This window comes from Colossoma macropomum, unplaced genomic scaffold (assembly GCF_904425465.1).
Source record: "Colossoma macropomum unplaced genomic scaffold, Colossoma_macropomum, whole genome shotgun sequence".
Classification (NCBI taxonomy): domain Eukaryota; kingdom Metazoa; phylum Chordata; class Actinopteri; order Characiformes; family Serrasalmidae; genus Colossoma; species Colossoma macropomum.
Window position 1 is genome coordinate 34,344,770 of NW_023494784.1, and position 27,420 is coordinate 34,372,189.

Here is a 27,420-nt window from a genome sequence, read left to right on the forward strand (position 1 = left end):
CAGCACTCAAACAGGCAAAAGGCATTAGATGAATCTAATTCAGCCTATTTAAATAAGTGCACCTCAGCTGTACACTGATTGTCACAAAGGACATTTTATTTAGTCATGAAAATGTTAATTTGGTGTTTGACAACAACAATGCAATGTAACAGAACATAAAGTAGGAAAAATAATCATGGTGAGGATGATACATGCAGTATACAATCAGGGAATGATGCAAACCTGCCCCTGAGTACAGCAGGACTCCTATCATTTCTAACTATATTGCCTATCTATATTGTACAAATTGTACAACTTTGTATAGACATTGGTATAAAGACAAACACTCATTTTTTAAAATACTTTCTTTTGTTGTTTTTTTTTTCAAATTTAACTGTATTAGACTTTGTAACTCAGTGTATTATATAATTTATTTCTGTATATCCTTTTTACTTGATGAAATTTGTGTATACTTCTGCAACACAACAGTTTCCCTCTGGGATCAATAAAGTAAATAAAGTAAAAATCAAATCTAATCTCTTTTAGGTTTTGTTGATGTGTGTAAATCTTAGGAGGTAAAAGTTTTTATGTTAGTTCACAGGAAATACTTCAAAACCAAGATTTCTGTTCTACAGAGGAAAATTAAACTGTTAACTCAAATTGCTTTGAAGAAACTACTTATTTATAGTTTAGGCTGTTAAAACATTAAGTGTGATTAAGTGGACCAGGTCTGTGTGCAACATACTTATTTATTTTTGGTAAATGTGATTCAGGTACCTGCTTACAGAAAAAAAAAAGAGTTATTAAGATCACATTCCTGTATTTTAAGAAAAACACTAGGATAAGAGGATTTTCAAAGCCCCCCTTTATCCCTTCAACACAAGAACAATAACAGAAGAAAATGAATAAAAGTAAAATTTGGTAGGGATACTGGATTACTGGATATTGGACTGAGTATTGGATTGACACTTCAATTTATGCTTCACTATTCGGCATAATCGAACAACCAGAACTGTCCAAGTTGAAAAATCAGCTGATCAATGATAACGGAGTATGTTTCAACTTAAACAACCTTGAGCCTCTGAGCGTGTCTCTAGTTGAGCTTCAAAAGTGGCCTCTCCTCCCTTAGGTGCCAAGTGTTTTTCAGTTTGTCCACTCGTCCCTTCTCCTTTGCCTTTCCAGTTCTGTGTCCTCGTGAGCTGGATGCACACTCACTGCCCTCACGTGTGTTGGACGTGTCTGCACGCTGTCTGTCCTCTGGAAGGTTGGAGATGGTCCCGCTGCTGCTGTGGAGGGTGTTTTTGAGGGCAGGCTCCTCTGGGCTGCAAGCTGTGGTTGTTCCACTCTCGCTGCTGCTTAGATCAACATCTTCTGAGCAGAGAGGTCGACTCTGGGCCGTGCTCCTCACATACTTCTGACCTGACTGCTGCTCATTCAGGTCTACCCCGGAGTCCAGACTGGTGTCATTGCTGTCAGTGAGGAGGTGACTTCTTCGAAGGTCTAGGACAGAGTGACGTACCTGAGCAGCAGGTTTGCCCTCCAAGGAGACGAACCAGGCCCTGGGGTGAGGGAAGGGCTTGCTTTTGGACAATTTTAGCAGAGTCTGTTCTGAGATTCCCTGATGATGTTCGCAGAGGGTGTCCATCCCCACAGCTTCGTTGAGGGTTCCTGGAACAGACACGGACTCCAGCAGGCCATTAAAGCAACTCCAGCCTCCTGGACTGCTAGACAATCCAGGGTCCCCATATGGGATCTTCATGGTTACCGCTTCTTCTTTGAGCTGTTGCTGGACGTCTGAAAGCTGACTTGGTTTTGGTAAAGTTTGTGCAAAAGTGTCTTTGCTAACTGGCTTTTCCAGATTCTCATACTGGACAACCTTCCTGGGTAGTGTGGCGGACCTGCTGCCTGATGCTTTCCCTGATGACCTGAAGCCCTCTGGTACCTGTAGTATAGCCACTGGCTGGTTGAAGAGGACTAAGCTCTCCGGAAGAAACATGTTTTCATTCAAAGATACAGGCATCACTAACTCACTGCTGGTGATACACAGGTGAGGCTGCTGTGAAGGCTTTGAAGATTCTGCAACTATTCCACCAATATTTTCATAGATATGAAGTGCTGGATGCCCACTTTTCTTCTTGAAGGTACTGAAGTTCCCTTTGATCTCACAGTTGACAGATTGATCCTTTTGAAAAGTACTTTGAGATGCAGCTGAGTGAGACCTCTCCTCAGGAGAGCGCTCTGGATTTTTCAAGGAAATGTCCAGGCGGTCACTGTTGTTTGTGCAGGTGGTCTGATCTTTCTTCTGAACTGCTTTTGTTGTGCTGCTGACTCTCTTCCTCTCTAACTTGCATAGAGAGTCCCTAAAGGAAACCAAAAAAATAGTAGTATTTTTAGCTGAAGTAGTCAGACATCGAACTGACTACTTTTAAACTGACAGGACATTATATGGTTGCTCCCAGGATGAAACTAGATCATGTATTGCCGGCTTGCGTTGACATATTTACAACTGACACAACAGCTGACAATTTAATATAACAGAATGCAGCAAAGACAAGCATCTATGAATTTATTCTAATCTACATTTTATTCTGATGCAAGTAACAGCAGGAATAATATATTGCTGATAATTCTTATGTTGACTCAATAACTCTTTCACATGTTCTAACAGTTACATCTCTTTAATATGTAGCACAAGGAAGTTCCATTAACAGGTAAAAATCTGACATGGTGGACGATATGAAGGTATTTATCGTTATTATAATGAATTATGTCACAACATTTTCTAAGAATATTGTGGATACTATCAGTACTTAAAGTTCAATGATCAACTGCATTTTTCATTACAAAAGAAAGCAGAATTAGTCCTGTTTAATTGGATCTAGTGGAGCATGTGAAACACTGAATAAAAATCACTGTACTCAGTTTTTGTCACCTTTTTTGTTTATTCCAACTCATCAAACCTCAATATTGTGATATACATTGTGTGTTGTGAAAATTCCTTCGGGTACTGTGATGTTATCCCTTTGCCATATCGCCCACTCCTACCAAGATGATTAACAGTAAGGACAATAGTGTCACAGTAAGGACATTAATGTCAGTGCAAAACTCAACATAGAACAATGTCTTACCTACAGTAGCAAGACACCACACCACACAGTCCAATAGCAATCACTAATGTTCCACCTAGTGTTGCCATCAGAAGGTACGAATGGTATGAAATGAAGTCTAGAGTGCTTTCACCTCCCATGTAACCTAGTTTTCAAAAAGAGAAATCTGGTTACTGATGCATTTCCCTGAGAAGGAATAAAAGCACTGATGTCAAAGGCCACTACAGAGGATGATGATGTGGAGGACAATGACAGATTTCTACCTGTGGGTGAAGGAAAAGGAGCAGCTATCCAGTAGCCAAGATGGGGAGCGACGTATACCCAGACCAAATGTCTGTCCTCCTTCTTCACTGTTCCCAGACCACGATTCACCCATGCACCTGAATCAACAAAAAGGTATAATTAGTAATAATATGATTCGTACGGCACTTTTTTTATACAGTTTCTAATACAACTCAAAGTGCTGTTCAATCATGAAACAAAAAGAGACAATTAACAAGGCATTAAAAAGAAAGCATGAGCTTAGCCCAAGCATCATACAGACCTTTTCACTGCTTTTGAAGAAGTTACTACTGTATGAAGATAATATTGTATATATATTTCTTAATTAAAACAGTGGTTATGAAGTGATTCCAGGAAGTCTAGACCTACCCGTCTTTCTGTTGAAGGACCAGGCTGGGATTGTGTCAGAAGGCTTAGATTGGCTGCTTTCAGGAAGAGGCAGAGTGATCTGGATAGGCCCTGTGACCTGGACTTCTCCTCCATTACACAGGAGCTGGACACTAACTGCAGCAGCTGGCTTTAGTTCAATACTTCTATACCCTGTGAGTACAAAACACACCCACAAACATACATGATTGCTCTCAAAACGGTTGTTTCAGTAATACTAAATACATGCATTCGGTAATATTAAGTCTCACCTGACTTGCTAATGATAATTCCTGTGGTGTAGGGGAAGTAGTGTTTCTGAGGCCCAGTCAGGTAGGCTGATAAGGACGAGATGTTGCTCACTGGTAAAGATAGCAGGCTCTTTGGGAACTGCACATTTGGCTGGGGCATGGCATCTGGCAACAGATAAGCATTGTAGAGAGCTTTTTATAGCTTAATATAGCCAGTAACCAATACAATTACAATGTAATTTGCTTGTTTACTTGCTATTGTCTCAAACAAGCTCTTAAGGCATGCTACTCCATCCAACTAGCATCTAACGTTAACCTAAATGTTTACATTAGACTACCTATAGAAGATGTCATTCATTTCATAAGGAATACAGTCAAATTACATGTTTTGTTGATTGAAGTAAAAATAAGTTATTACATCCTCTGCAGAGAACATACTTCTGCATATTTAAATACACAATTACTGTTTGCTAACTGATTTTAACTTATTAGAAAAAACTCAAACATGGCCTGTGCAAAAGGCACAAAAGGCAAAAAAAAAGGCACACTTTATATTTTATTGTTTTCTTATATGTTAAATTCAAATTGAGCAAATAAAAAGAAACAAGTTTTTGAAAAGAATAACATTTAACATATCATGAAAACACATTAACACAGCATTAAGGTGGTATTAATCATAAAACATTGACTTTTTCTTGCATATGTAAAGTCTGCTCCCAACAAATTATCTCATAAAAAAATCTAGAAAATGGTCTATAATCTTTCATATCATGTTGCAGGTTACAAAGGATCGGATTGAAAACTGCCATGGATGAGATGCATAATGAATAAGAGGGAGATAAACAGACATCAGTGCTGTCTGTGTAGTGCTGATGGAAGCTAACTGGTGAAGTATGTTGTTAAGAGATTGGATTGTTCTGTGAGTCTTCATTCCACATTTGTGTCAGTCTTTATATGAGGTGCCCAATAAAGATTTCAGGTCACCATGGCCCCCAGTGTGATTGCCCTCCTTCCCCCCTGCCAAAGGTTGCACTACTGCTACCTTTGTACTGTACCATAGGTTTCTTTTGATCAAATGCAAGATATGTCTCCATACCAGAGGTTTTGCCTGTTATGAGGACAGAATCTTCAAATAGCCATATGTTTCCTTGGTTTTGGGAGAAAAGTGACAAAGTCACAGATGAAAATACTGAAAAACAAATAAAAACAAAACCAAACATTACCACACATTGTTAATACAATGGTATCACAAAAACATCCCACACACCGTGCAGCTACACTTACGCTCCGCTAGATGGCGACAGCCCATTGAGCAAAAACATACACTTGTTCATTAGACCTGTTCACAAACCTTTTTTTCTCTTAAACTTCCCCGTCAGTTTTTTGTGTTTTGTTCGGCAGTCATTTTTACTTACTCGGCCTCTTGGTGGTTTTCCAAGGCAGTGCTGTTTGGATGTAGCCATCCTTGCTGGCCACCAGGGTGAGCTCCCTGCCCTGTGCATATGGTATGCTGAGTACACTGGATCCATCACTGCTGGTCTTGGTGGAGCTGATAAGTGTGTAGTGTGCAAAGACGTCCACAGACGCCTCACTCAGAAGCTGGTGGCTCACTGCATCCTTCAGCTGAACCCTGAGGGTGAATGCTGTGTCTGAAGCATCAACAGAATCAAAATTAGAGCTGGTGTTCATTAAGACACAAGGTTTTTTCTTCTGTTTCAGCTTTCAACACTGATTCAAGTAATGCAGGGCTGAGGAAGGCTGAAGATTGAAAACCTCTGGGTTATTAACCACACTGGAAGATCATAATTAGAGTGCAGAGAAGCTGAAATATGTTCCTCACATAAACACAACATTTTCAAAATTTGCTGCTCATCTAACAATAAAGGGTATTAATAAGGAATTTGTCCCCACTTTGCTGCAGTAACAGCCTCTATTCTTCTGGGACTGCTTTACACTAGATGTTGAACATTGCTGTGAAGATTTGATTGCATTCAGTGACAAGAGCATTAGTGAGGTCAGGTACTGATGTTGGATGATTAGTTTTGTTTTTTTTTTTTGTTTTTGTTTTAACTTAATTTTTTTTTGTTTTGTGCAAATTCACATTCATATCCAAAAAATACAAAAGAGGTGGCAGAAAAAAAAACAAAAAAACAAAAGTACATGAGATCTTATTTAAAGTCAGAGGTTTACAGGTACAACATCTCAAACATAAAACTCAACAACAATCTCTGTTTACATACAAAAGGCAGAATGATCAGAGTCAAAGGTCTCAGTTCACCACGCTTACTCAGGTGTAGCAATCCCATTTCATCCAGTTTTTTTTCCCTCTCTCCTTTTGAAGACGTACAGAGTAAGTCAACATTTCCATGGAGCGAATATAAGTAACAATTTCAACAAAAAGGTCCACAGTTAGGGGGGTTTCTTCTGAGCCAGCACTTAGTAATAGCTTTCTTACAAGCGAAATATATTCAATAGGTAGCAATCACTCTTACTTAACCCTTCAGGGGTTACATCAAGATACATTTAAATTAAATGACACCTCCACATTAAAACCCAAGATGTCGGAAATAATTCTGCCCATATTAATCCAAAAGGACTGAATTTTTGGGCAACACCATACTACATGCGCATGGTCTACGTCCATTGCCCCACACTCCCTCCAGCAGGGGAAGTGGGCCCCAGTTAACCTTAATTTGAGTTTGGGCGTTATAAAAAATCTGATCAGACTCTTCCAGCAAAAAATCCCTCCAAATCAATGAATTAGTGGAAGTACAATGGTTTTCCCATACTCGTGACCATACTTTCTCTGTTATCTTTTCCTGTGTATCTTGTTCCCATCAAAGTCTCACATAATTAGTAGAATTTTTATTCATTAAACAAATGGTTTTGTGCAGTTTGCCAATAACCCCTTTATTTCACCCGTATGTGCCTCTATAAAAAACTGAGTCAGTCGTGAGAAAGGAACCGGGTTGGGGCCTTTAACCTCTTTCATATAGAAGTGACGGATCTATAAATATCTGGATGATGACACGAAACTAGTCCAGATGTGGACCTTAAAGGACACATATTCTACATGTTTTTTACATTTTAATTTTTTTTTTTCTTCTGAAGTTCATTTATAAAGTTTTTGTGATTTTACATGCCTAAAACAGCCACAATTCATTTTCGTCAAACCATTTACCACCCTCTCTTTATCCCTTAGAATGAAAATTGCTGTTTCTGAACTATGTATTTGTACTAGGCCTTTAAGACTGATACGTGTAAATAAGCCCTGTTCTGATTGGCTGTTCTCTATTGTGGCTCATTCTGGGCAGAAATATTGCTTATAGCTTCAGCATGAATGGGTGAGGCTAAAGTGCTGTAAACTGAGAAGTCAGATATATGTAAATGACTACATGACTTTTTTCGGACATCACAATCACAATCAATTCAAAATAAGTTTTGTAGCCCAGTTTCCATATATAGACTGTCTGGGTTGGGGAGGGAATGGTACATATTGGAAACTTGAACATTGCGCTTCATTCTCCAATATCTCCCTAGGTTTTTTCTTAAATTCGTTCTTGAGAAAGGTTCTAAGAAAAAGTCCACATCAGATTCATGACATGTTCTTAACCTTTTAAAATCCCAGGCTTATTACATACTAAGGCTTATTGTTCAGTAATTACAGGGACTTCAGTACAAGCTGGTTGTGATATTTTTAGGTTATAGGAGTGTGTAAAACTCTGGGCCCACCGGTGGGCCCTGACCATGTAAGGGTCTAAACCGCAGCATTGTTCACACCTTCGTGCTCCTGAGTGTGCGTAGATTGTGTTCTTACCTAAGATAAAATTGGTGAATGTCAGAATCTTTGTGAAAACTGCGTAAGTGGGTTAAAAAAAATTCTTCTTAAGAACAGTTGGTAAATGAGGCCCAATGTTAACACCAAACTCTTGTTTTCAAAAAGCAAAGGGTCAGTTTTCCTTTATGCTGGCCTTTAAAGTAGCTGAATTCCTTTATTAGAAGGGGTGTTTGTAAACCTTTGGAAATATAGTGCAAAATTATGCCCAAACATGCATAAAGAGTATACCAAACATCTAGCAGGACAGAAATAGTACACTCATTAGTACAGCTGTGACCTAGTAAGCTTAGTTTTTGTCAGCAATATTTCTGCATATCATCACTGTTGGAACAAAACCTTGTATCTGTTACCTTTGTATGGAAGTTAATGGAACAATATTTTTTCCAATATTTTTCCATGTAATTTTGGACCATTTCTATTCGTCCATTCATCATCAAATTAACAGTGTAAAGAGCTGACGGTTTCAAATTCTGTTGAAAAAATTAAAACGAAGAACAAAATGGAAACACAAGGTTTTTTTTGACAATGAAAATATACTGTATCACTCAGTACGTATGCAACAGTCTGTACAGCCTGTAACAGTCTAAATAATGCAGCAGTGTAACAATCTGTAACAGTCTGAATAGTCCTATAACAGTCTGCGCTGATAAGTGTTCAGTTTACAGCTAAGTGTTGGTATCATGTGTGCACTGGAGGACACCTTACAAATTGGCTTCCCAAATGGATGTGGAGGACATCCAAAGACAAAGCAGCAGCTCATTAGTCATATCAGCAGCATTACATATCAGCATTTAACCTCCATTATGTACTTAATAGATGCCAATGAGACAAACTCTACAGGTCTGTACTGAATGCACTGACATCATAACCTGCTGTTAGTCTAAAAGCTGATTTGATCTGAAACCAACAGTCATGCTCCAGGACTGTCAATGGCAACAAGATTTCCATTTCAAAAACATCCTAAGTGAATTTATCATGCATTTTTAATAAACACCAGGGAGGTTTTAATAAACACAACAGGGAGAGGAAAAAGATGAATACTGTCAACCACTGCCTGCACAGACACACTGCTTTCAGTGTTCTTTGTCCTTTGTTCTTGCTGTTGCTTTCCCTTCCTTTCTCGGTCCTCTCCTTATCCTGTTCCCCTTCTTTCTGTCTCACTCTCTTTTCTCGCCTCATCCCTCTCTTACTCTGTCTGTTTTGTGCTCTATTGTCATAATACACACTCCATGAGCTAGCTCTCCTGGGACTGCAGGTTACCCTTGTCAGCAGGAGCACTCTTTACACAGCACCTAGTGTGGGATGGCTAATTAAACCAGCAGTAGGGAGCGGGTGAAGAGCTGAAACTAAGCTGTCATGCCAAGACATCACTGCCAGCCTTCTGCTGTGAGTCCCTCACAGTGTCCACCCACGCTGCAACCCCACCGCTAACCTCCAGATGGGTTACTGAACAGGAAAACATTGCATTCAGTTCACAATGTAGAGAACAGGCCTGCTGCAACTGATCAGAGAAATTAATGACGCCTTTTATCTATACGACTACAAGACGATGTATTTTAATTGCATAAGTGTCCTCTGTTGACTCTTAAAAATAAAAAAAGTGAAAAAGAGGTTATTTAAAACAATGGCATAAAAGAAACACTTTTGGGTCCCTTATGAACCTTATTGTACAGTGCTGTACAAAAGTCAGAGACCAGCCTTCATTTATTTAGAGTCAAAACAGATAAAGTCAAAAGAAAACAAGTAAAAAAAAAAAAACCAGTAATTTCCTGAACTAAATTTCCTAAAAAGAGAAAATGAGACTCCTGGTAACCATCCAAGGCCTTGTAGACCACCAAAACTGTCCCAATAAAAACAATAAGATAAACAATACTTCATGTATTCCTCTTCTATCTCTCAAAAAAAGTCTTAAGTTGAATATAGTAGAAAATCAAGCTCCACTCTTACTTCAAATCTGAATTAATCCACAGGTGTTTCTGTCCATCCTTCCACTGTGAGAAGACAACTCAATGCCATGGGTCTGAAAGGATGTGAGAAATAGAGAAAAAAGTAGAAAACCTGCAAATGAAACAAAGAAGCTGCTGGTGTTCTCAGAGCAGAGTCCAGACCTCAACATCACTGAATGTGTTTTGGGATTACTTGGATTGTAAGAAGCAGAAAATGCAACAAACTTCTATGACTGAACTTTGGAGGTGTGGAAAAATATTCCTGCAGATTTCTTCGAGAAACAAAAAGCAAGTCTACTGAAAAGAATGGAAACTGTAACAAATGCAAAGTGTGGACACAACAAATACTGATAACTCTATTATATTTAGTTGTCTAAATACTTGGCTGTTTTGTTTTGATAATAGAAATGAAAGGTGGTGGACGTTTGCACATTACTATATATGAAATGTGTGAGTGTAAAAAAACTTTTGAAACTTTATAGAACCTTCCACCTAATGTGAAAGTTCCATAGTAATTCAAGGTTTTTCTAGAACTGTAGTTCCAATTTAGGTACCGCTGTGGAACCCTTATTATTAAGAGTGTATGTGGCCGGTGCAGGAGTTCCATGCTTTAAAACCGTGACATGAAACATGAACAGAACACACAGCACATGGATAAGTTCTTTGATGCTGCCATCCATTTGTCAGAAAGATGAAACACAGAGTGACAGCAGTGCCACACAGCTGACATGGCGGATCTGAATTTCGGAGCTGAGAAAGCACCTCAGAGACAGATAATGACTACTCAAGGAACAGTTGTTAGCAATGCCATTTTTCGTTAAAAAAGTGCTGTAATAACCTCAGAGCACTTAGAATTGACCTAACTCACCATAAAAAGCTGCAGCAAAGTGCTCTGCAGACGCAGCAGTCAATAGTTATAGAATTGCAAAAAGGCTTGTACAGGAATTTGAACCATGGCATCAATATGTGAAATCAATGCAAGAGGAGGGAAAGGGAGAATAATTTCTGCCAAATTATCACCTGTGAGCATGAGCGAAATAACTTAACTGGGTGCATTATTATTGATTTATGTTGATTTTGCACATTACATCGCTTTCATAATGAACTCAAGTTGCAGGTAATCATTCATAGAAGTTCACAGGGTTGTCTCATAGGACTTCACAGAGGCAGAAAAATAAGTATGATTAATTTACACCATCAGTACGTACAATGTCTGTAAGATGGAAAGCTGTTCTCGAAAAAGAGATGATTTAAATTTAAAGCACTTTCCATTTGCCGACAGTACACATAATTTCATAAGAGTAGAAATGTTAATACATGCAGCACTGACTTTCCAGTCTAAAATAACATTCACATTTAATTATCCTCATGGGACTATTAAGAGATGCAGAATCAATTTTTACATGGAGTGGATGAAGGAGGGCTACAGGTTTGCCCAACAGACTCAGAGTCATGAATTGATAATTAACTAAGGCCTTTTACACAGTAGGCAGAGTTTTAATTGACTGAAATTAATTCAAAAGGCCATGTCCCTCTTATGAGCATCAGTTTGGTGAATAGGCTCGCTGGCCCTAAGTGAATTCAGTTACTCACAGGTGGCTAAAGCAAATATAAGCTGTAAATTCTAGCAGTTAATCATTGTGGACTGTGTACTCCAGTGTTAAGTGTACCACACATTTTTAGCGTAAAAGTATAAAGAGGCTAAATAAAGTCAACTGGAAATACTGCATGAGAATCACTGTCACCAACAGCAGCTTTTTTAAACGCTTTTTCACAGTAAACAGAATTTTCCCAAAAATGCAATTTTTCATTAATTTTTTCTTCAATAATATTAATGGAGTATATTTACAAAATCAGAAGCAAACTGGATTTTTATCTTCATTGGTGAGCAAGAAAAAAAAACATCTATCAAACGTCACTGTTGAAAACGTAATTTGAAAATACCAGCTGCCCTTTGCATTGTGTGAAAGTTTTATAATGAATGGACCAAAAGAAATGTCAGAAATTACCTGGATTCAAATGTCATTGCATTGACTTCCATTAAAAATTAATAGCATTTTTTCTGTAAAATAACCATTTTAGAGATACAAGATTTTATTCGAACAGCAATGAAAAGTGTTTTTACTGTGTTTAAATGCTATTTTTTGTGGCTGTTGTATGTGATTGTTTGATATGAAGAAAGCAGCTGTGCTGTCTGTTTTATCTCAGCACAGCCATTTTTGTGGAGAGGTGTGGATTGTTTTCACAGCAGGGGGTCTTCACCCCTCATCTTTCACCCCACATTGCTCACTAGCAGATCAAAGAGATCCAACAGTGTTCTAGTTAATCTAATAACAGAGTTATGGGGAAAACATTTTAATTGATTATATCAGCCCCTTAAAATCCCAGACTTATTACATACCAAGGCTTATTACTCAGTAACTTCAATGCAAACTGGTTAAGCTATTCTTAGGTTATAAAAGTGTGTAATAAGACTTGGGGCCCGCTGGCAGGCCCAGGCTTTTTAAAGGGTTAATTAAAATATATGTGCTTCAATTTACATTTCCAAAATATGACTACAATTTCATATATGTGCTATCTGGGGAGATTTCCTACCCCTATATCCCTATAAGCATGTTGTAACTAAGTTACAATAAGTGAAACAAATGGAATGAAGACGGCTGTATAGACTCAAACCTGTTAATACAGAATGCAAATCAAATGTATATTCACTATGTAATTAAATATTTAATCATAAACTATCATATTTGAATAGCACAGTAAAATAAAAGTTCTCAACCTCATTGGGTTAAATGCTGTGTGAATCAGAAAGGGTGCGGCTCTCTGTGTGGCCACATGCTTGGTCCTGCATACCTCTGCCAAAAGATCTTTGGAAAAATGCCAGTGGACACCACTACTGACTTTGATTACTGGTAAACACCACTCTGTCACTTATGTTTAGAAGGATTTGCAGCATCTGATGTGATCATTAATTATGCAGACTTTATCAATGTGACAGTCACAATGAACTAGAACATTTTACATTCCCGACTGCCGATCCACATCAGCCACAATGTCTGTGTATCGTTTTACAGAATATATTACGCCTTTCAACACACTGTGTACTGTTGAGAAATCACAATTAAGACAGTTTAGGGTCATACACAACACAACACATGTCTTACTTTAACAGACATCATGACAAGCATAAAAAAACTGTGGTTTGCACAGCAGTGGTGCCAATAGAGAGACAGCCAGTTTGACAGGCCCGATAAATCTGTCTGGGACTGAATGATGACAGATTACTATAATCCCCTTGTACAGAGATTCATTCCTCCTCCATGAGACCCTCTGGTGCAAAAGCTTTGCCATGTGTAGAACCAAGCTTTTGGACTTCTACATGGACATGACTGTTAAATCTGCAGGATATGGTCCACAGAGGAGTGTAACTAGGGCTGTCAGTACAGATTATATTAGTAATTGAGTTGTCTACTGATTATTTTTGACAATTAATCAAGTAAAAGTATCAAGCAGAGTTTAAAAAAATGGCCAAATGATGAAAATGGTACAATAATAAATGATACCTTTCAAAAGCCTCTCAAAGATTCAAAATATGCTGGCTGTTGGGTAAATACAAAACACATCCTCGTTTTAAATGCATTGTGGTGTGATGCTGTTCATACACACACACACACACACACATATATGTGTATATATATATATATATATACACACACACACATACATATGTATGTATGTATTTGTATATATGTATATGTATGTATTTGTATATATGTATATATGTATATGTGTATATATGTATATGTGTGTATATATATATATATATATATATATATATATATATATATATATATATATATATATATATATATATTGTTTAATAGTACTTTATAAGTACTTGAAAGTACTCGAGACAGCCCTTGTAATTAGTTCAGTTTGCTTATTTACATCTACTTAAGTAAGATTCTGATGGAATTGTTTTTGTATTTTCGTTTTTAATCAATAAGTTTATTAAGCTTTTGCCTTTATATCAAAGTTATATTAAGGGGAAAAAAACAACGGTACAGTTTGAAACTCTACTGACCCACCCTTCCCTCCCCACCCTTTTTTTGTTCTTGTAACAGACTTACCACCTAAGTAAGTCTTGGTGACAAAAGTATATCCACACTGGTGACCTCTGTACTAGCATCTGTTTTCTTCTCTAGGTCAGGGAAGGCCAAAGCACATGTAACAATTTCTACTTTTCATCTGGGACAATACTTTGAGCAATCATTATTCATTCTGTGTAGACTTTCATGAGAAGTATACCAGATGAAGGTTACTAAACTGAATGTACTTATGGCGTATATTAAAAGAAAACATTTGTGCCTTTTCACAAATTGATTTCCACACATTTTCGTGGATTCTGCATTCCAGGTCTTTTTTTCCACTTTAGTTTAACAGTGGAAACAGTATCTGCTTGGAATTTACATAGCTTGCCATACACATATGAAATAAATCCTTCACAATCCTTTTTGTGCTTTATCATATCCTCTAGGGGGAGAGAAAGTAGAGGGATGTGTTTGTACTTACATATAAAGATACTTTTATTTTTTGCTTGAGTGCATGTAAGGAAACTTTTACTCAGTTCCACTTTAACCATTTGCATCGAGTAACAGAATCTCTTTTTGTGTTTGATTTCATCCTGCTGTTAGTCAAGCACTTGGCCTGCTTTGCTGTTGCTCACATCTCTCACTCTGAAGCTTTAGCATTTTTTTTTTGACTGAAAAGATCACGACAGCTTCTTCAGTTGTTCTGCTGATACATACTGAATGCTCTATAGGGAACTCAGTGCTCAGTACCTTTTTGCCCTGATTCTGTTCTATTACAGTTGTTTTGGTAGCTTATTTTCCCTCTACTTCAGTCACTATTTCAGCAACTACACTCGAGGATGGGTTTAGGCTTTTCTTCCCACCTCTGGTGATCTTTACTTTATCCTTAGGTGTCTCTTTATTTGCACTTTCATGTCTATTTTTCCAACAAAGGCTACAACAGCATCAAATCTGTGGTGTCAGCTTCACACTACATCCTGAGAGGGTTATTTGCTGATGATGCTGAACGCCGGCCACATGTACTGTTCCAGCACTGGACGGTTATGGTGTGTTTCAATTACTAGCCTCTCTTGACCTTGGTGAGTCACAGTGGTGCTTACATTTGCATTTAATTTAATTGCACTTAAATGCTTATCAGCCCAGGCAATGGCCCAAGGACTAACTGGCAGGGGGGATATCTTCTCTTATTAGGTTATCATTGAATTTGCCTGCTGTTTTTATGCTACACCGGAGAAACTTATTTGTGTGTGGAGAACAGTGAAAGATGACCTTTTAAAATCATGCTCAAACAGCGTTCAACACTCTGTAGTGACTGAGAAACCACAGCAACTACTCACAGCAGAGGAATCAAAGTGGAAAGCATAAAGAAACAAGAAAATGCCAGCAGCGCTTGATAAAACAGAGCATCACCATCAGCATGAACATGTCTTTCATCACTGGCCTACTTTCATAGCTACACAGATGCTTTGTCCTGGTGATATTATTAATGTTGTACCCTTAGGCACAGATATTGTTTTATGATATAAGATGGCTACGTTCAGCCAGAGCTGCACTAGATTCATCCTCAAATTGTAATTCCAAAAAATGTATCATGCAAGTCCTGCAACTAGTGCAACATGTTTTAGTAACACTTTCTTTTACAGTCCTCTAAGTTGTAGGTATTAACCAGTGAAGTGGGAGGTGCAAACTCCAAAGTACTAGGTAATTTTTTTAGGCAATATGATAATAAGTGCCGAGATATTTTAACTACATTACACTGAAATGCCAAACATGTTCCAGATATTAACTACATTACACTGAAATGCCAAACATGTTCCAGATATTAACTACATTACACTGAAATGACTAACAGGTTCTAGCTATTAAGCTGATAAAAAGTTGGAGTAACAAGGTGGTAAGTACAAACATACTAACACTAAGTTTCACTGTAATGGTACATGTTTAAACAGAAAAGTACTTTTACTTTTACCTCATATAACTACCCAGTACTTTTTATCAAATATAACTGCATAGTACTTGCACTTGCTCAGTTAATACCTAGAACCTGTTGGGCATTTAAGTGTAATTTAGTTAAACCATGAAACTTACCATCATGTTGCCCAAAACTATTACCTAGTACTTTAGAGACTGTACCTCATGCTTACCTGGTTAATACATAATACTACTGTACCCTCATCCTCCAATCGAAATCACGGCTGATGACTGAATAGGGGCAGGTAAAAGGCTGACCTGCGAACATGTAAATAGGGGAGAGCAATATGTGTGTCTGTGATGCCTTTAGGTTGCTGGCAGTTTGGTGACTTGTTGCGCTGTTGTTAAAATTGTAGCCACGTTAGTTTTAGTTCTGCCTTGGTCTCACTTTGTCTCTTTCTCTCTCTCTCCCTTCCACCCCTCATCACATACTCCATGTCACTTCCCCTTTACCTCTAGATACAATTACAGGGAGAACATAACATTAAGCAAATTTTATACACTTTTCATGTTGATCAGTCTGAGCGTCTAATAGTAATATTGCTGTGGCACATTAAAATCTCCAGGCGTGGTAGCTAGAAACTTTGTCAGTTACTGGTAAAGTTTCTAAGATGGAACGACAGTGGATCACGACCAATCTTTCAAAATCCAACATTCTTTCCTGAATTGTAGGCAGTTCTACTGCAAAATGTAAAGTGATGTTTCAGTCTTTAGACTGAAGCCTCACAAAGACTATGGCCAACCTGATTGGTTTGGCAACACTACAACCCAAGAATATTCTACAAGGATAGAGAGTATAATCTCTATTGATACAACAAAATTATACTTAACATACTTTTCATGATATACAATATGAATAATGATATCACATTACTTTTTGTGGTCTACAAGTTATTACAAGGAGGTAGTGCCAATTTTACAGAAGACTACAACAAAATGAGAGGGATTTAGTGTTTCAGGAAAACTAGAAAGACACTATTTTTTATCTATATATCTGAACATATGCTGACACATGAACATTTACTAAACGTAGAAACTGGGACCGGGAATATCATTATGGAGAAATATAACATATATTTATTTAGGATTACAAATTAAGGGTGTAGCAATTTTTAAAAATCAGATTTCTTTATGTTATGTGGGTGTCTCGATTTGATACATTAAATAAAATGCAGACTGTGGCAGTTGCCTGGTCTACAGGCACCGTCGACAGCCATGAGTGAGGGCAGGAAGGCGGTGCCTGAGGCTCGCACACCGACGAAGGTCACAAGTGACAGCAGAGGTGGATGTCAGCTGATAGAGAGAGAGGGAGAGTGACGACAGCCACAAGAGGCATGAGGACAACTGCTGAACTATGCCTCATGTTTGATCCCGGTGCACAAGCTGCGAAGCGGGGATGGGGACGGGGCAGGGAAGATGATGCCGATCTGGTTTTGGCAATGTGGCCGCCTTTGAAAGGAGCAGAGAGGGAACAGAGAGAGAGGAAGACAAGCAGCAGCATAACAGACTGGCGAGCTGAAAAGCTCACACATGAGAAAAAGGGACTGAAAAGTTTAGTGTAGAAGCCACAGAGGGTGGGCAGCTTTGAGCTTTGTTTGCACTTTGTGTTTTGAGTGTAAACTAAAGTGAATATGCTTGCTGCAACTGCTTATCTTGCCTCCGGCGTCCTTCTTCCTCCTGGGGTAGCACAGAGATTTTAGCACAGTAGCCCTTGCCTACACATTCTGCTTTCCGGACTACAACAAACACATTATCAAAAATCTGCTTGAAATATTGGTCAGATCTAAAGATCTGTCTGATAATACATTTGAAGCAATTATCTGCCAATATGACTCCGATATCACTGTGCATCACTAGAAAAAAACAGAAATTTTAAGTTTTTTAAGAAATGTAAACCTCTGTTATGATACATGGTTGCTCAGTGTCCTAGAAGTACTGACAACAGGTGGTATACTCAGAAAAGTTAATTATAACATAATTTATTACAATTACATCAACATATTGCCCACAACTACTTTGAAGTATGCTCTCCTCACATTTTTGTGTTTTCAATCTTGCTACCCAGTGAGGTGGCTATTGACTTCTAGTGTTTGTGTGTACCATTAGCCAAACATGTCTCAGCTGACTGACTACATTTGGGGTAAGTGGAAATTTTGCCAAACCACTCATTTAAAGCTACGTGTCTTAAATTCGTTTTTTCCCTAAATTCTGCATGGTGGGATCTTAACGAGCAGGATTACGTATAAGCTAACATTAAGTAGCTTAATAACAAACCGCAACCATGTTCTGTGGGACAGTGAGGCCCTGCAGTGTTTACTTGGCTCTGGCATTGTGCGTGATGGACACATATAGTCAAGGAAAAGAAAAGAAAAAAAAGAAAATGAAACAGTCCACTGAACGTTAAAATATCAGTCTACAGTGGCTCTATATATCACATCATGTTGTAGGTCAATAAATCCATATCAGAGAGGGCATAAATCACTGGTGCTGAAGCCTGCAGACATAAAACCAGACTGAAGTCAATTCAGAGGAAAAGTGGAAGAGATATTCAATTAGGCCAACATTCAAATAGGTAATTAAATTATGTATAAATTGAAAAAGAGGATTTAACCCAGAAGTGAGCTTCCCAAGCAGTTTATATAAATTATGTTTGACATACTACATATACCTTTACAGTAATATGGCTTTATGCAGTCAGCAAAACAGGCAAATGTAGCCCTTTTGCAGCTCTGAGCTTGAGGCTTGGATAAAATCTAGGCACACCAGGCCAAAATGCCTGGGTACCCTCGGGATAAACAAATGAACAAGCTTGCTGGAGAAGGGAACACTAAATTCCACTGTACTGTGGCCTGCCCAGACTGTAAGAACAGAATACTGAACTAAACAAAAATAGCACATAAATGGCATTTTAATATTTGTAACTGCTCAAATGTTAACATGGCATACAATTATTCTAGTTTATATTATTCACATCAAAGCAGAAATCTCCTTTATCCCAGCATCTAGTAGAGCCACAAAAGAAGCTTTCACATTCCAGCACACATCTCTACTCCTATGAAATATTCCATATTCCAGCATAGATCTTAACTCATTTCAAAAAACTCCCAAACTGAAAGATTTTCCTGCCGTTTCACACAGAAGTGCACTCCCACGTGGCATGAATAAATCGTTAGCATCAGCCAGATGGAATCACAATTACTACACAGTCATGAACCAACAAACACTAATATAAGGTGGGGATGTGCATGTAAGTAAAATCAAAGTTTACTAAAAAGCACACTTTTGGATTTCTCAAGCTTATTAACCTTTTCAGCTCCTTGAGACCACATGTGGTTCCAAAATGTCATATTCTTCATAACCTTCATATTTCATAAGCTACATTCAAAAGGTGGGTGTCGTATGAGAGCTGTAACTGTCTTCTTTCCAGTCAAATAGATGGGTAATGTAATTTTACACCCTTATAATAAAAGAAGCTGAACTCACATTTTTTTTCTACTGAAAGTCGACCCATTTTTCCACAAATCTGGGCTATAAACTATAAACAGATGGTGCCTCTTCAGTGATCTGCTCTGTAAAAATTATTTTTATAAAAAATTACAAAGAGCGTCTAAGATTTTTGGCTTTCAGCAATAAATTGTAAACATATAGCAATATGTGTATGATCATAAAACACATGTTCTGTTAAATTGAGAGGAGCTTTTACAGAAAAAAAAAAATAAATAAATAAAATTTACAGTTATTTCATGCAGTTACTGAATAATTTGCCTTATGATTTGGTTATGTAAATTCAGATGGACAAACCAAAATATACACTGGTCATTAAGAGGTTAAAGGGTGTAACGGCTACTGTTACAGGAACTTGACTGGGTTTCTTGTCTTTAAGTTTCCATCTGTCCTAAATGGATTTTAAAGGGCCTGTTTCATGTTCTGTCGCATAGTGTTTTTAGTGTATTATGTAGACATTGTTAACAGTAAACTGTACCATTTAGTTTACATAGTTTGCATATTTATATAGTCAGTTTTAAAAAAAAAAAGCTACAAAAACAGCCTGTTTTAAATTCACTGTTTTTGTGATGTCACAAAAAAAATATTTACTTATATCTGCATGTTCAGCACACAACAGTATAGGCTCGCCCATTCACAGTGAAGTTATAAGGAGTGTTATAAGCCTGGAGTGCTTTTTGAATGAGGCACAATACGAGGCAGCCAATGAGAACAGAGATCATTAACATATATCAGTCTGGAATAGTAACAAAAACAGTCTCTGTAATTCTAAGGGATAAAAAGAGGTCAGAAAATGGTCAAGTAAAAAGGAATTATGACTCATTTGGTATATAAAACAATACAAACATTAAAAGTGGGCCCTTTAAAGCCAAACACAACATAAACAGCAGGCTAAATAAATTGGTTCACCTCAGAATGAAATTCTTAAGTGTTTTCTATTTCTCTTGCTCTGAAGCCTTTTAAAGAAAAATTGAATCCCTCTAAGATGCACTGCATACAGCATCAGTTCGCTCTACATTTGTCGCAATCTTTTATTTGGATTCACTAACAAGACACAGACCGTACACTGAAAATACCACACCATGTAACTGATACCCTTTGACGCCAGGAGGACCGTAGCCTAGTACAAAAATGGTAGGTTTCAAGGGCTGTTATGCTCTTTTGTGTGCCATTGATAGTCTTGTACTTCAGCATTATTTATGTCCTTCAGTACGTCTCATCTGGCTTCATTCTGGTAACAAGATTGAGGTCAATTTAACATAGGATATAAGGGCTTAAATGTGTTCTGGTTACAGGTGGGCAATATGATATATATATATTTTATCTTTATTGTGATAAATGACCTGATGCCTGAGCATATCAAGGATATCGCCACTGAGTAATCATTAGTAGTTTTTGACAGTATTCGTTTATACTTTGAATGTGGCAATACTGAAGCTTCTTTGTTTGTCTTTTCCACTAATCCAAAACCTAATATATGATATAAGTATCATGATATTGCATGTTTGCCTTTTCGCCTGCCCCTAATTCTGGTAAAGACTTTATTTAGTTTTAAACCTGTATTCTGGTGAAGACTTCATTTAGTTTACAAACCCAATTCCAAAAAAGTTGGGACAGTGTGTGAAATGCAAAGAGAAAAGGCAGTGATTAGTACATGCACTTTAACCCGTACGTTCCTCAACGAGCGCTTGCAAGGATTTTAGGTATTTTATCCTCTACGGTGCATAATATTAACAAAAGATTCAGTAAATCTGGAGACGTTCAGGGAACTCCAATTCCCAGAAGCCCTTGGGCTGATTAGGACCAACCTGGCACACCTGTGGACTCCTCTACTTAAGGCTGTGGCAAACAGCAGCCCTTTGTCACACCTTTGTAGAGGAGTGACTGGTATAGTACTTAGCCCAGGTGAGTATTTAAAGGAAAAAAAAGAAAAAGAGGAGAGGAAAGGAAAGGAGAGGAGAGGAAAGGAAAAGAAAAGAAAGGAAAGGAAAGGAAAGGAGGCTGGGAAAAAAAACCAAACGAGAGAAATTGCCCCAAAACTACTTAAAAACTAAAAGAAGGCTTGAGCAAGAAACTGCTCCAAGCCATACAAATGATGTTTGCTTCTTAAAGAGCAAACAGGTGAAACAAAGTCTACCTTTCTCTCATAATCACAGAGGAAGTATTTTTTGTTTTCTGACCTTTTTTTATTTCACTTTTCTATTTCAGCCTTTTTGCCTTTTTCCCACCTTTTTTATTTCCCATTCGTTGGTGTTTTTCCCGTTTTCGCCTGTGCTTCCCGGTGGCACAGCGGTAACTCCCCGGACCGCCAATCAGCCCATTGGCGGTTCGATCTTGGCTCTGAGCCACCTGAACTCCAACATGCACAACGACCAAATTCGCACTCCATCACCTCAATAAACTCATTTAAAACCCTTTCTCATGGTTTTTCCGCCCTGCCGTCCCATAACATCTCTGTGCATAAAAGAAAAGGACAAAAACCACAACTGAATGCCCATCACCTTTGACCCCTCAGATGGCACTGCATTAGAAACCCGCATGCTTCTGTGACGGACGTAACTGCTAGGGCTCTGGAACACTTTGACAAACCCTTGTCAATAAACACTGTTTGTTGCTGCATCCACAAACACAAGTCAACAACGTCCAAAAACTCTGCCGAATTCTGGACCCAAGCTCATCTGAAATGGACTGATGTGGAAATGTGTATTGTGGTCTGATGAAGCAACTTTTCAGATTGTTTATGGAAATAATAGATATTGCGTTGCCATCCTTTTCAGGGACGCCCATGCTTATTTTCACATGACAACGGCAAGAAACATTCTGCACACTGCAACAGCATGGCTCTGCATGCAATCAAAGAGGCTGGGCACTAGACTGGCCTGCCTGTCTTCTATTGAAAACATGTGGTGCATTATGGAGTGCAAAATGTGACAACAAAGGCCCTGTGTGGTTGTGCAGCTGAAGACTTGTACAAATGAAGAATTGGTAAAAAATCCACTTTTAAAACTGGATCTGTTGGTGTCTTCAGTTTCCAAATGTTTATTAAGTGTTAAAAGGAAAGGTGATGTAACACAAGATAAAACATCAAACATTGTTCTGTATTGCTCTCGATTTAATACAGGTCAAACAGAAATCATAGCTTTCTGGTTTTACTGGCATTTCACATTCTGTCCCAATTTTTTTAGAATTGAATTTGTAAAATCCTAGTAAGTAGTAGGAAATGGTTCCATAACTGTTATTCAATCATTCGTCTTTCACCTAGAGCTGGTTTCACCTAGTTGTCAGCTGTTGTCGGGTATTAAATGAAATGTAAACCAAAAATTTTAAGCCACAAAAAACAGCCCATTGACAGAATGTTGATAGGCTGAGATCTTAAAAGAACAGTTCATTTAACAATGTTAATATTACAAATAACAAACATATTAGTAGATCGAAATGGGTACTGGTGTTAGGCATTCCTTTGACAAAACAATCCCTTCTTTTCCCCATCTTTGGATGATCCTATGCCAGAAGAGACTGAGCAACAGGCATATGCTCATTTGAACTGTAGATTGGCATAATCAAAGGCTGTGAGCTTGTGGTTATGGCTATTTTTTAGATTTCTTGCTTTAAAGACATGATTCCCAAATCTGTCCTTTATGACCCCCAGGCTAACCATGCTTGTTCAGCACTTATTTTTTTCACCCAGGTACCAAAGATGGCTCAGGATTCAATGGGACTTGGGTCAGAAATGACTGCTCTGAAGGACTGTAGAGAATTCTGAGAGCCCGGCTGCTCAGCTCGGTGAAAAACAGCAGATGGAGAGCAAAGCAGGAGGGAGCCATTTAGCACATCCAAATGCAATGCTAGAGTAGAGCAATGCACTGAGCTGCTTCCTGTACGAACATTCAGCCTTAGAGATGCAGTAGGACAAAATCCAAAGAAAAATTACTTTTGCACTTATATGCAGTCTTACTGTCTTCATTTCATTTAAAACTACTATTGGGCTTACACCATACAGTATAATGTACATCAAAGGTGTTCAAGTGAAGACTATATATGTAGTAAAGCCATATGCATAATGACTGTTAATTTCAAGTTTGCTAATTACCGTTTCAACAAACTGATTCTAGGACTCTTATGCATATAGGGTATGGTATAATGAGGGTATATTTAACATCCCATGGGTAACAACACAGCAAAATATACTTAAGTCCAACAAACCAAACAAAAGCAGTTATGACTCTTGAAGACAAAAATATTATGAGTTTCTTTAAATAGCTGATGTTTAGTGAGCCACGCAACGCCTACAGTGAAGAGCTATTGCAAGCTAATTCACCCTTGTATAGAAGCAAGCTGTAATTCTACAATTCTCTTGCATTGTTCAGAGAAGTGTCTGTCTGTGTGTGTGGGTGGGTGGGTGGGTGTTGGGGGAAGGTGGGGAGTAGAGGTCCTGGGAGACTTTCTACTGTTTATTATGTAAACTTCGCTGTTAAACTCACTACCTGATCAGCAAATACCAACCTGACAGTAATTATCACCACTACAGCCACCAACATTCACCACAATATAAAGAGAACATCTAAACTGAATAAAAGAACACTCAGACAAGACACACAAAACTGCACAGGCACAATACATTTACGCTCCTACAGTTGCGCGAAAGGTTTGGGCGCCCATGGTTAAATTACCTGGTACACTTATTTGATTGTGTAAATGAATATACATTCACTGAGCTCTTTATTAGGTACACCTCCTTCTATTTACACTCTTTGTCCATTTTACCAACTCCACTTACCATTTAGGTGCACTTTGTAGTTTTACAATTACAGACTGTAGTCCATCTGTTTTGTGCATAATTTATCTCACATTTACCCTGTTCACCAATGGTCAGGACCCCCACAGGACCTCCACAGAGCAGGTATTATTTAGGTGGTGGATCATTCTCAGCACTGCAGTGACACTGATGTGGTGGTGGCATGTTAGTGTGTGTTGTGCTGGTACAAGTGGATCAGACACAGCAGTGCTGCTGGAGTTTTTAAACACTGCGTCCACTCACTATCCACTCTATTAGACACGCCTACCTTGTAGCTTCACCTTGTAGATGTAAAGTCAGAGACGATAGCTCATCTGCTACTGTACAGTTTGTGTTGGTCATCCTCTAGTCCTTCATCAGTGGTCACAGGACACTGCCCACAGGCCGCTGTTGGCTGGATATTTTTGGTTGGTGGACTATTCTCAGTCCAGCAGTGACACTGAGCTGTTTAAAAACTCCAGCAGCACTGCTGTGTCTGATCCACTCAGACCAGCGCAACCCACACTAACACACCACCCCCACATCAGTGTTACAGCAGTGCTGAGAATGATCCACCACCCAAATAGTACCTGCTCTGTGAAGGTCCATGGGGGTCTGGACCACTGAAGAACAGGGTAAAAGGGGGGCTAACAAAGTATGCAGAGAAACAGACAGACTACAGTCTGTAATTGTAGAACTACAAAGTGCATCTATATAGTAAGTGGAGCTGATAAAATGGACAATGAGCATAGAAACAAGGCCTGATTGGTGTATGTCAGTACTGTCGTGTGTGTGTGTGTGTGTGTGTGTGTGTGTGTGTGTGTGTGTGTGTGTGTGTGTATATATATATATATATATATATATATATATATATATATATATATATATATATATATATACACACATGAAAAATACTGGATAACAGCATCGGCCCACTTCCCAGTTCCATATCTGTGTATCTCTAATTATTAATGATAATACAGTCTGATCTTTACAGCTCTGGCCTGTGTGTATAGTGAATACTGTACTGCTACTCTACTCTACAGTACTCTATTGGTCTATATGGACTAATAGTAAGACCAGGCATAGATTTGTAAACAAACACAAGCCTATTAGTCCCAGTGTACCAGAACAGCAGCCTACAAGAACACTTATAATAGTAGAGTTCATGACTGACGTTCCTTGCTTCAGGTCAGGACGTTCAAACCACAGAAGCAGCCTAGTACTCACAGACACACAGTAGCCTAAGGACATGAACATACCCGGCACTGCTGGCCTGGCGGAGACCCCTCGCGCCTTCCGCGGGCGATAGTTGAGCGAGTCCTCTGGAAGAACGAAGCTGTGGCCGCCCTCGACCCCCCTCAACCCATCCTTACTGCATACAGACAAAGTTAGCAAGAACAATAACGCAGGAAACGAGAACATGGCGATGAAAAATGGAAAAAGGGAGACATAACTGAGAGAGTGAAGCTACTGAAGACTACAGTCCCTCCCTGAACTCCCTGAATTCTCCATGTGGAGAGCCTGAGGGGAAGATAAAAGCCCTGCATACACAGCCTGAGCAGGAACACATCCCAGTTCATTCAGAACAGGGAGGGAGGGAGTGTGGAGGGCGAGGGGATTATATGATGCCACCTTCTGGTTAAATCATGAAACTACACCCGAGTGAAGCACACCAGTGCGATTTAGAGCCCATGTCCTACATTTTCCTTCTGTATCTCATTCTTTCCCAATCATGCCTTATGTAATGGCTGTTTTTAATGTGCTTTTATGGCTGATGTAAGATAAATGAGTTTGGTTCGGAGTGGCTGTCCTGTATTATGCCTCATTCAAAAAAGCACTCTGAAGTAAAAACACTGCTTAGAACTTCAGCGTAAATGGGCGGAGCTAAACTGATGTTGGCTGAAAAGGTGCATTTATTGTAGCGTCATGGCGAAAAAGGAGCCGCAGGAGAGGCCGTGATTTCTGCTGTGAGAGATGCTCTTCATTACCTGTTCGGTAAGAACGAAGGCCCAGCAAAGACAACCTTGTCACACAGTTGTCTACTTTCTTTTATACAACAGTTAGTTCCGGCCACGCAAGCTGATTGGTTGAGAGGCGTTCTAACTGTGCTGATATTTCGCCATAACATCACGGGTTTTTCACAAACACTATCACTCCGCTAAGGCGCCGTTGCTAAGCAACGAGTTTGACAGCTGTAGGAGACGCTCAAGCCGTTTGAACGTTTTTACTTCTCACTTTGCGCACAAACAGAAAACGGACGCTTAAGATCGCATTTGACGGACAGCTATAAAACTGCCGCAATAAAAAAACAAAACAACTGCTCAGTGACAGTTTCTGAATTTAGTGTAAGGAGCTGAACGAACCGCCGGCTGTGCAGCGAGTGAGCGGAGCTCGTTACTCTGACGTAGCAACAAGCTGCTTGTTAAGGAACTATAATTTGGCGGAAGGAACTGCGAACATTAAAACATATTAAATGCCGCGTTCACGACCCAGTTTATTAATTTCTCACTTTATTTATTTAACTGGTGTATAAAAGCAATAGAACACTCGAGGTCGTGTGTTATCGCTATAACATCACGGCTGTGATGATCTACCAAATCAGAGCCAGGAATAATCTTCCTGTTAATGTTCGGGACTCAGACACAGCCTCAGTGTTTAAGTCTAAGCTAAAAACTTACTTGTATAGTCAAGCCTTTGGTAATTAGTTTTCTCTGTCAGTTCTATACCTGCCAGAGTCTCTGCTGCTCTGCTAACACTGTAATCTGTGATCAGTCACCCATTACAGAACTGACTCTAAACCTCACCCTCACAACCTGACTCCACTGATGCTGCTGATGCTGCTGCTGCTGCATGAACTAAACTAATCAAATTAATCATTTGCTCCACCTGTTTTCCCTGTTTTTGTACTATAATACTTTATACTAACAATGTTTACTATCTGGTGTCGACCAGAGGAGGATGGGTTCCCCTTCTGAGTCTTGGTTCCTCTCAAGGTTTCTTCCTGTTTCTTAGGGAGTTTTTCCTCGCCACTGTCGCCACTGGCTTGCTCATGGGGGCTTGGACCCGGATTTCTTTCTGTAATGCTGATTTCCTTGTAAAGCTGCTTTGTGACAACACCTGTTGTAAAAAGCGCTATATAAATAAATTTTGCTTTGCTTTGCTTATTTCGTGACAACACAATCCCTCTCGTGTTCTATTGCTGAAACAACGTCGCTAACGTTGTCAAAAGTTACGCTGTCTCAACAAGGTTGTCACAATGTCGTCACAACCTCATTATTAAGTGACGTTGTCCGATGGTATTATGACTA

General features: G+C 38.8%; 1 protein-coding gene across 1 annotated transcript; it reads right to left on the reverse strand.

Annotated features, from left to right (window-relative positions):
• Positions 1-78: 78 nt before the first annotated feature.
• LOC118807710 (protein FAM171B-like) lies at positions 79-25,659 on the reverse strand. The gene is made up of 8 exons (XM_036569738.1): positions 25,372-25,659; positions 5,401-5,634; positions 5,082-5,174; positions 4,007-4,150; positions 3,738-3,908; positions 3,350-3,466; positions 3,108-3,231; positions 79-2,339 (listed from the first exon to the last, which is right to left on the reverse strand). Exons 1-8 carry the CDS (start codon positions 25,532-25,534, stop codon positions 1,073-1,075), a joined length of 2,313 nt encoding a protein of 770 aa, XP_036425631.1. The 5' UTR covers positions 25,535-25,659; the 3' UTR covers positions 79-1,072.
• Positions 25,660-27,420: the final 1,761 nt, after the last annotated feature.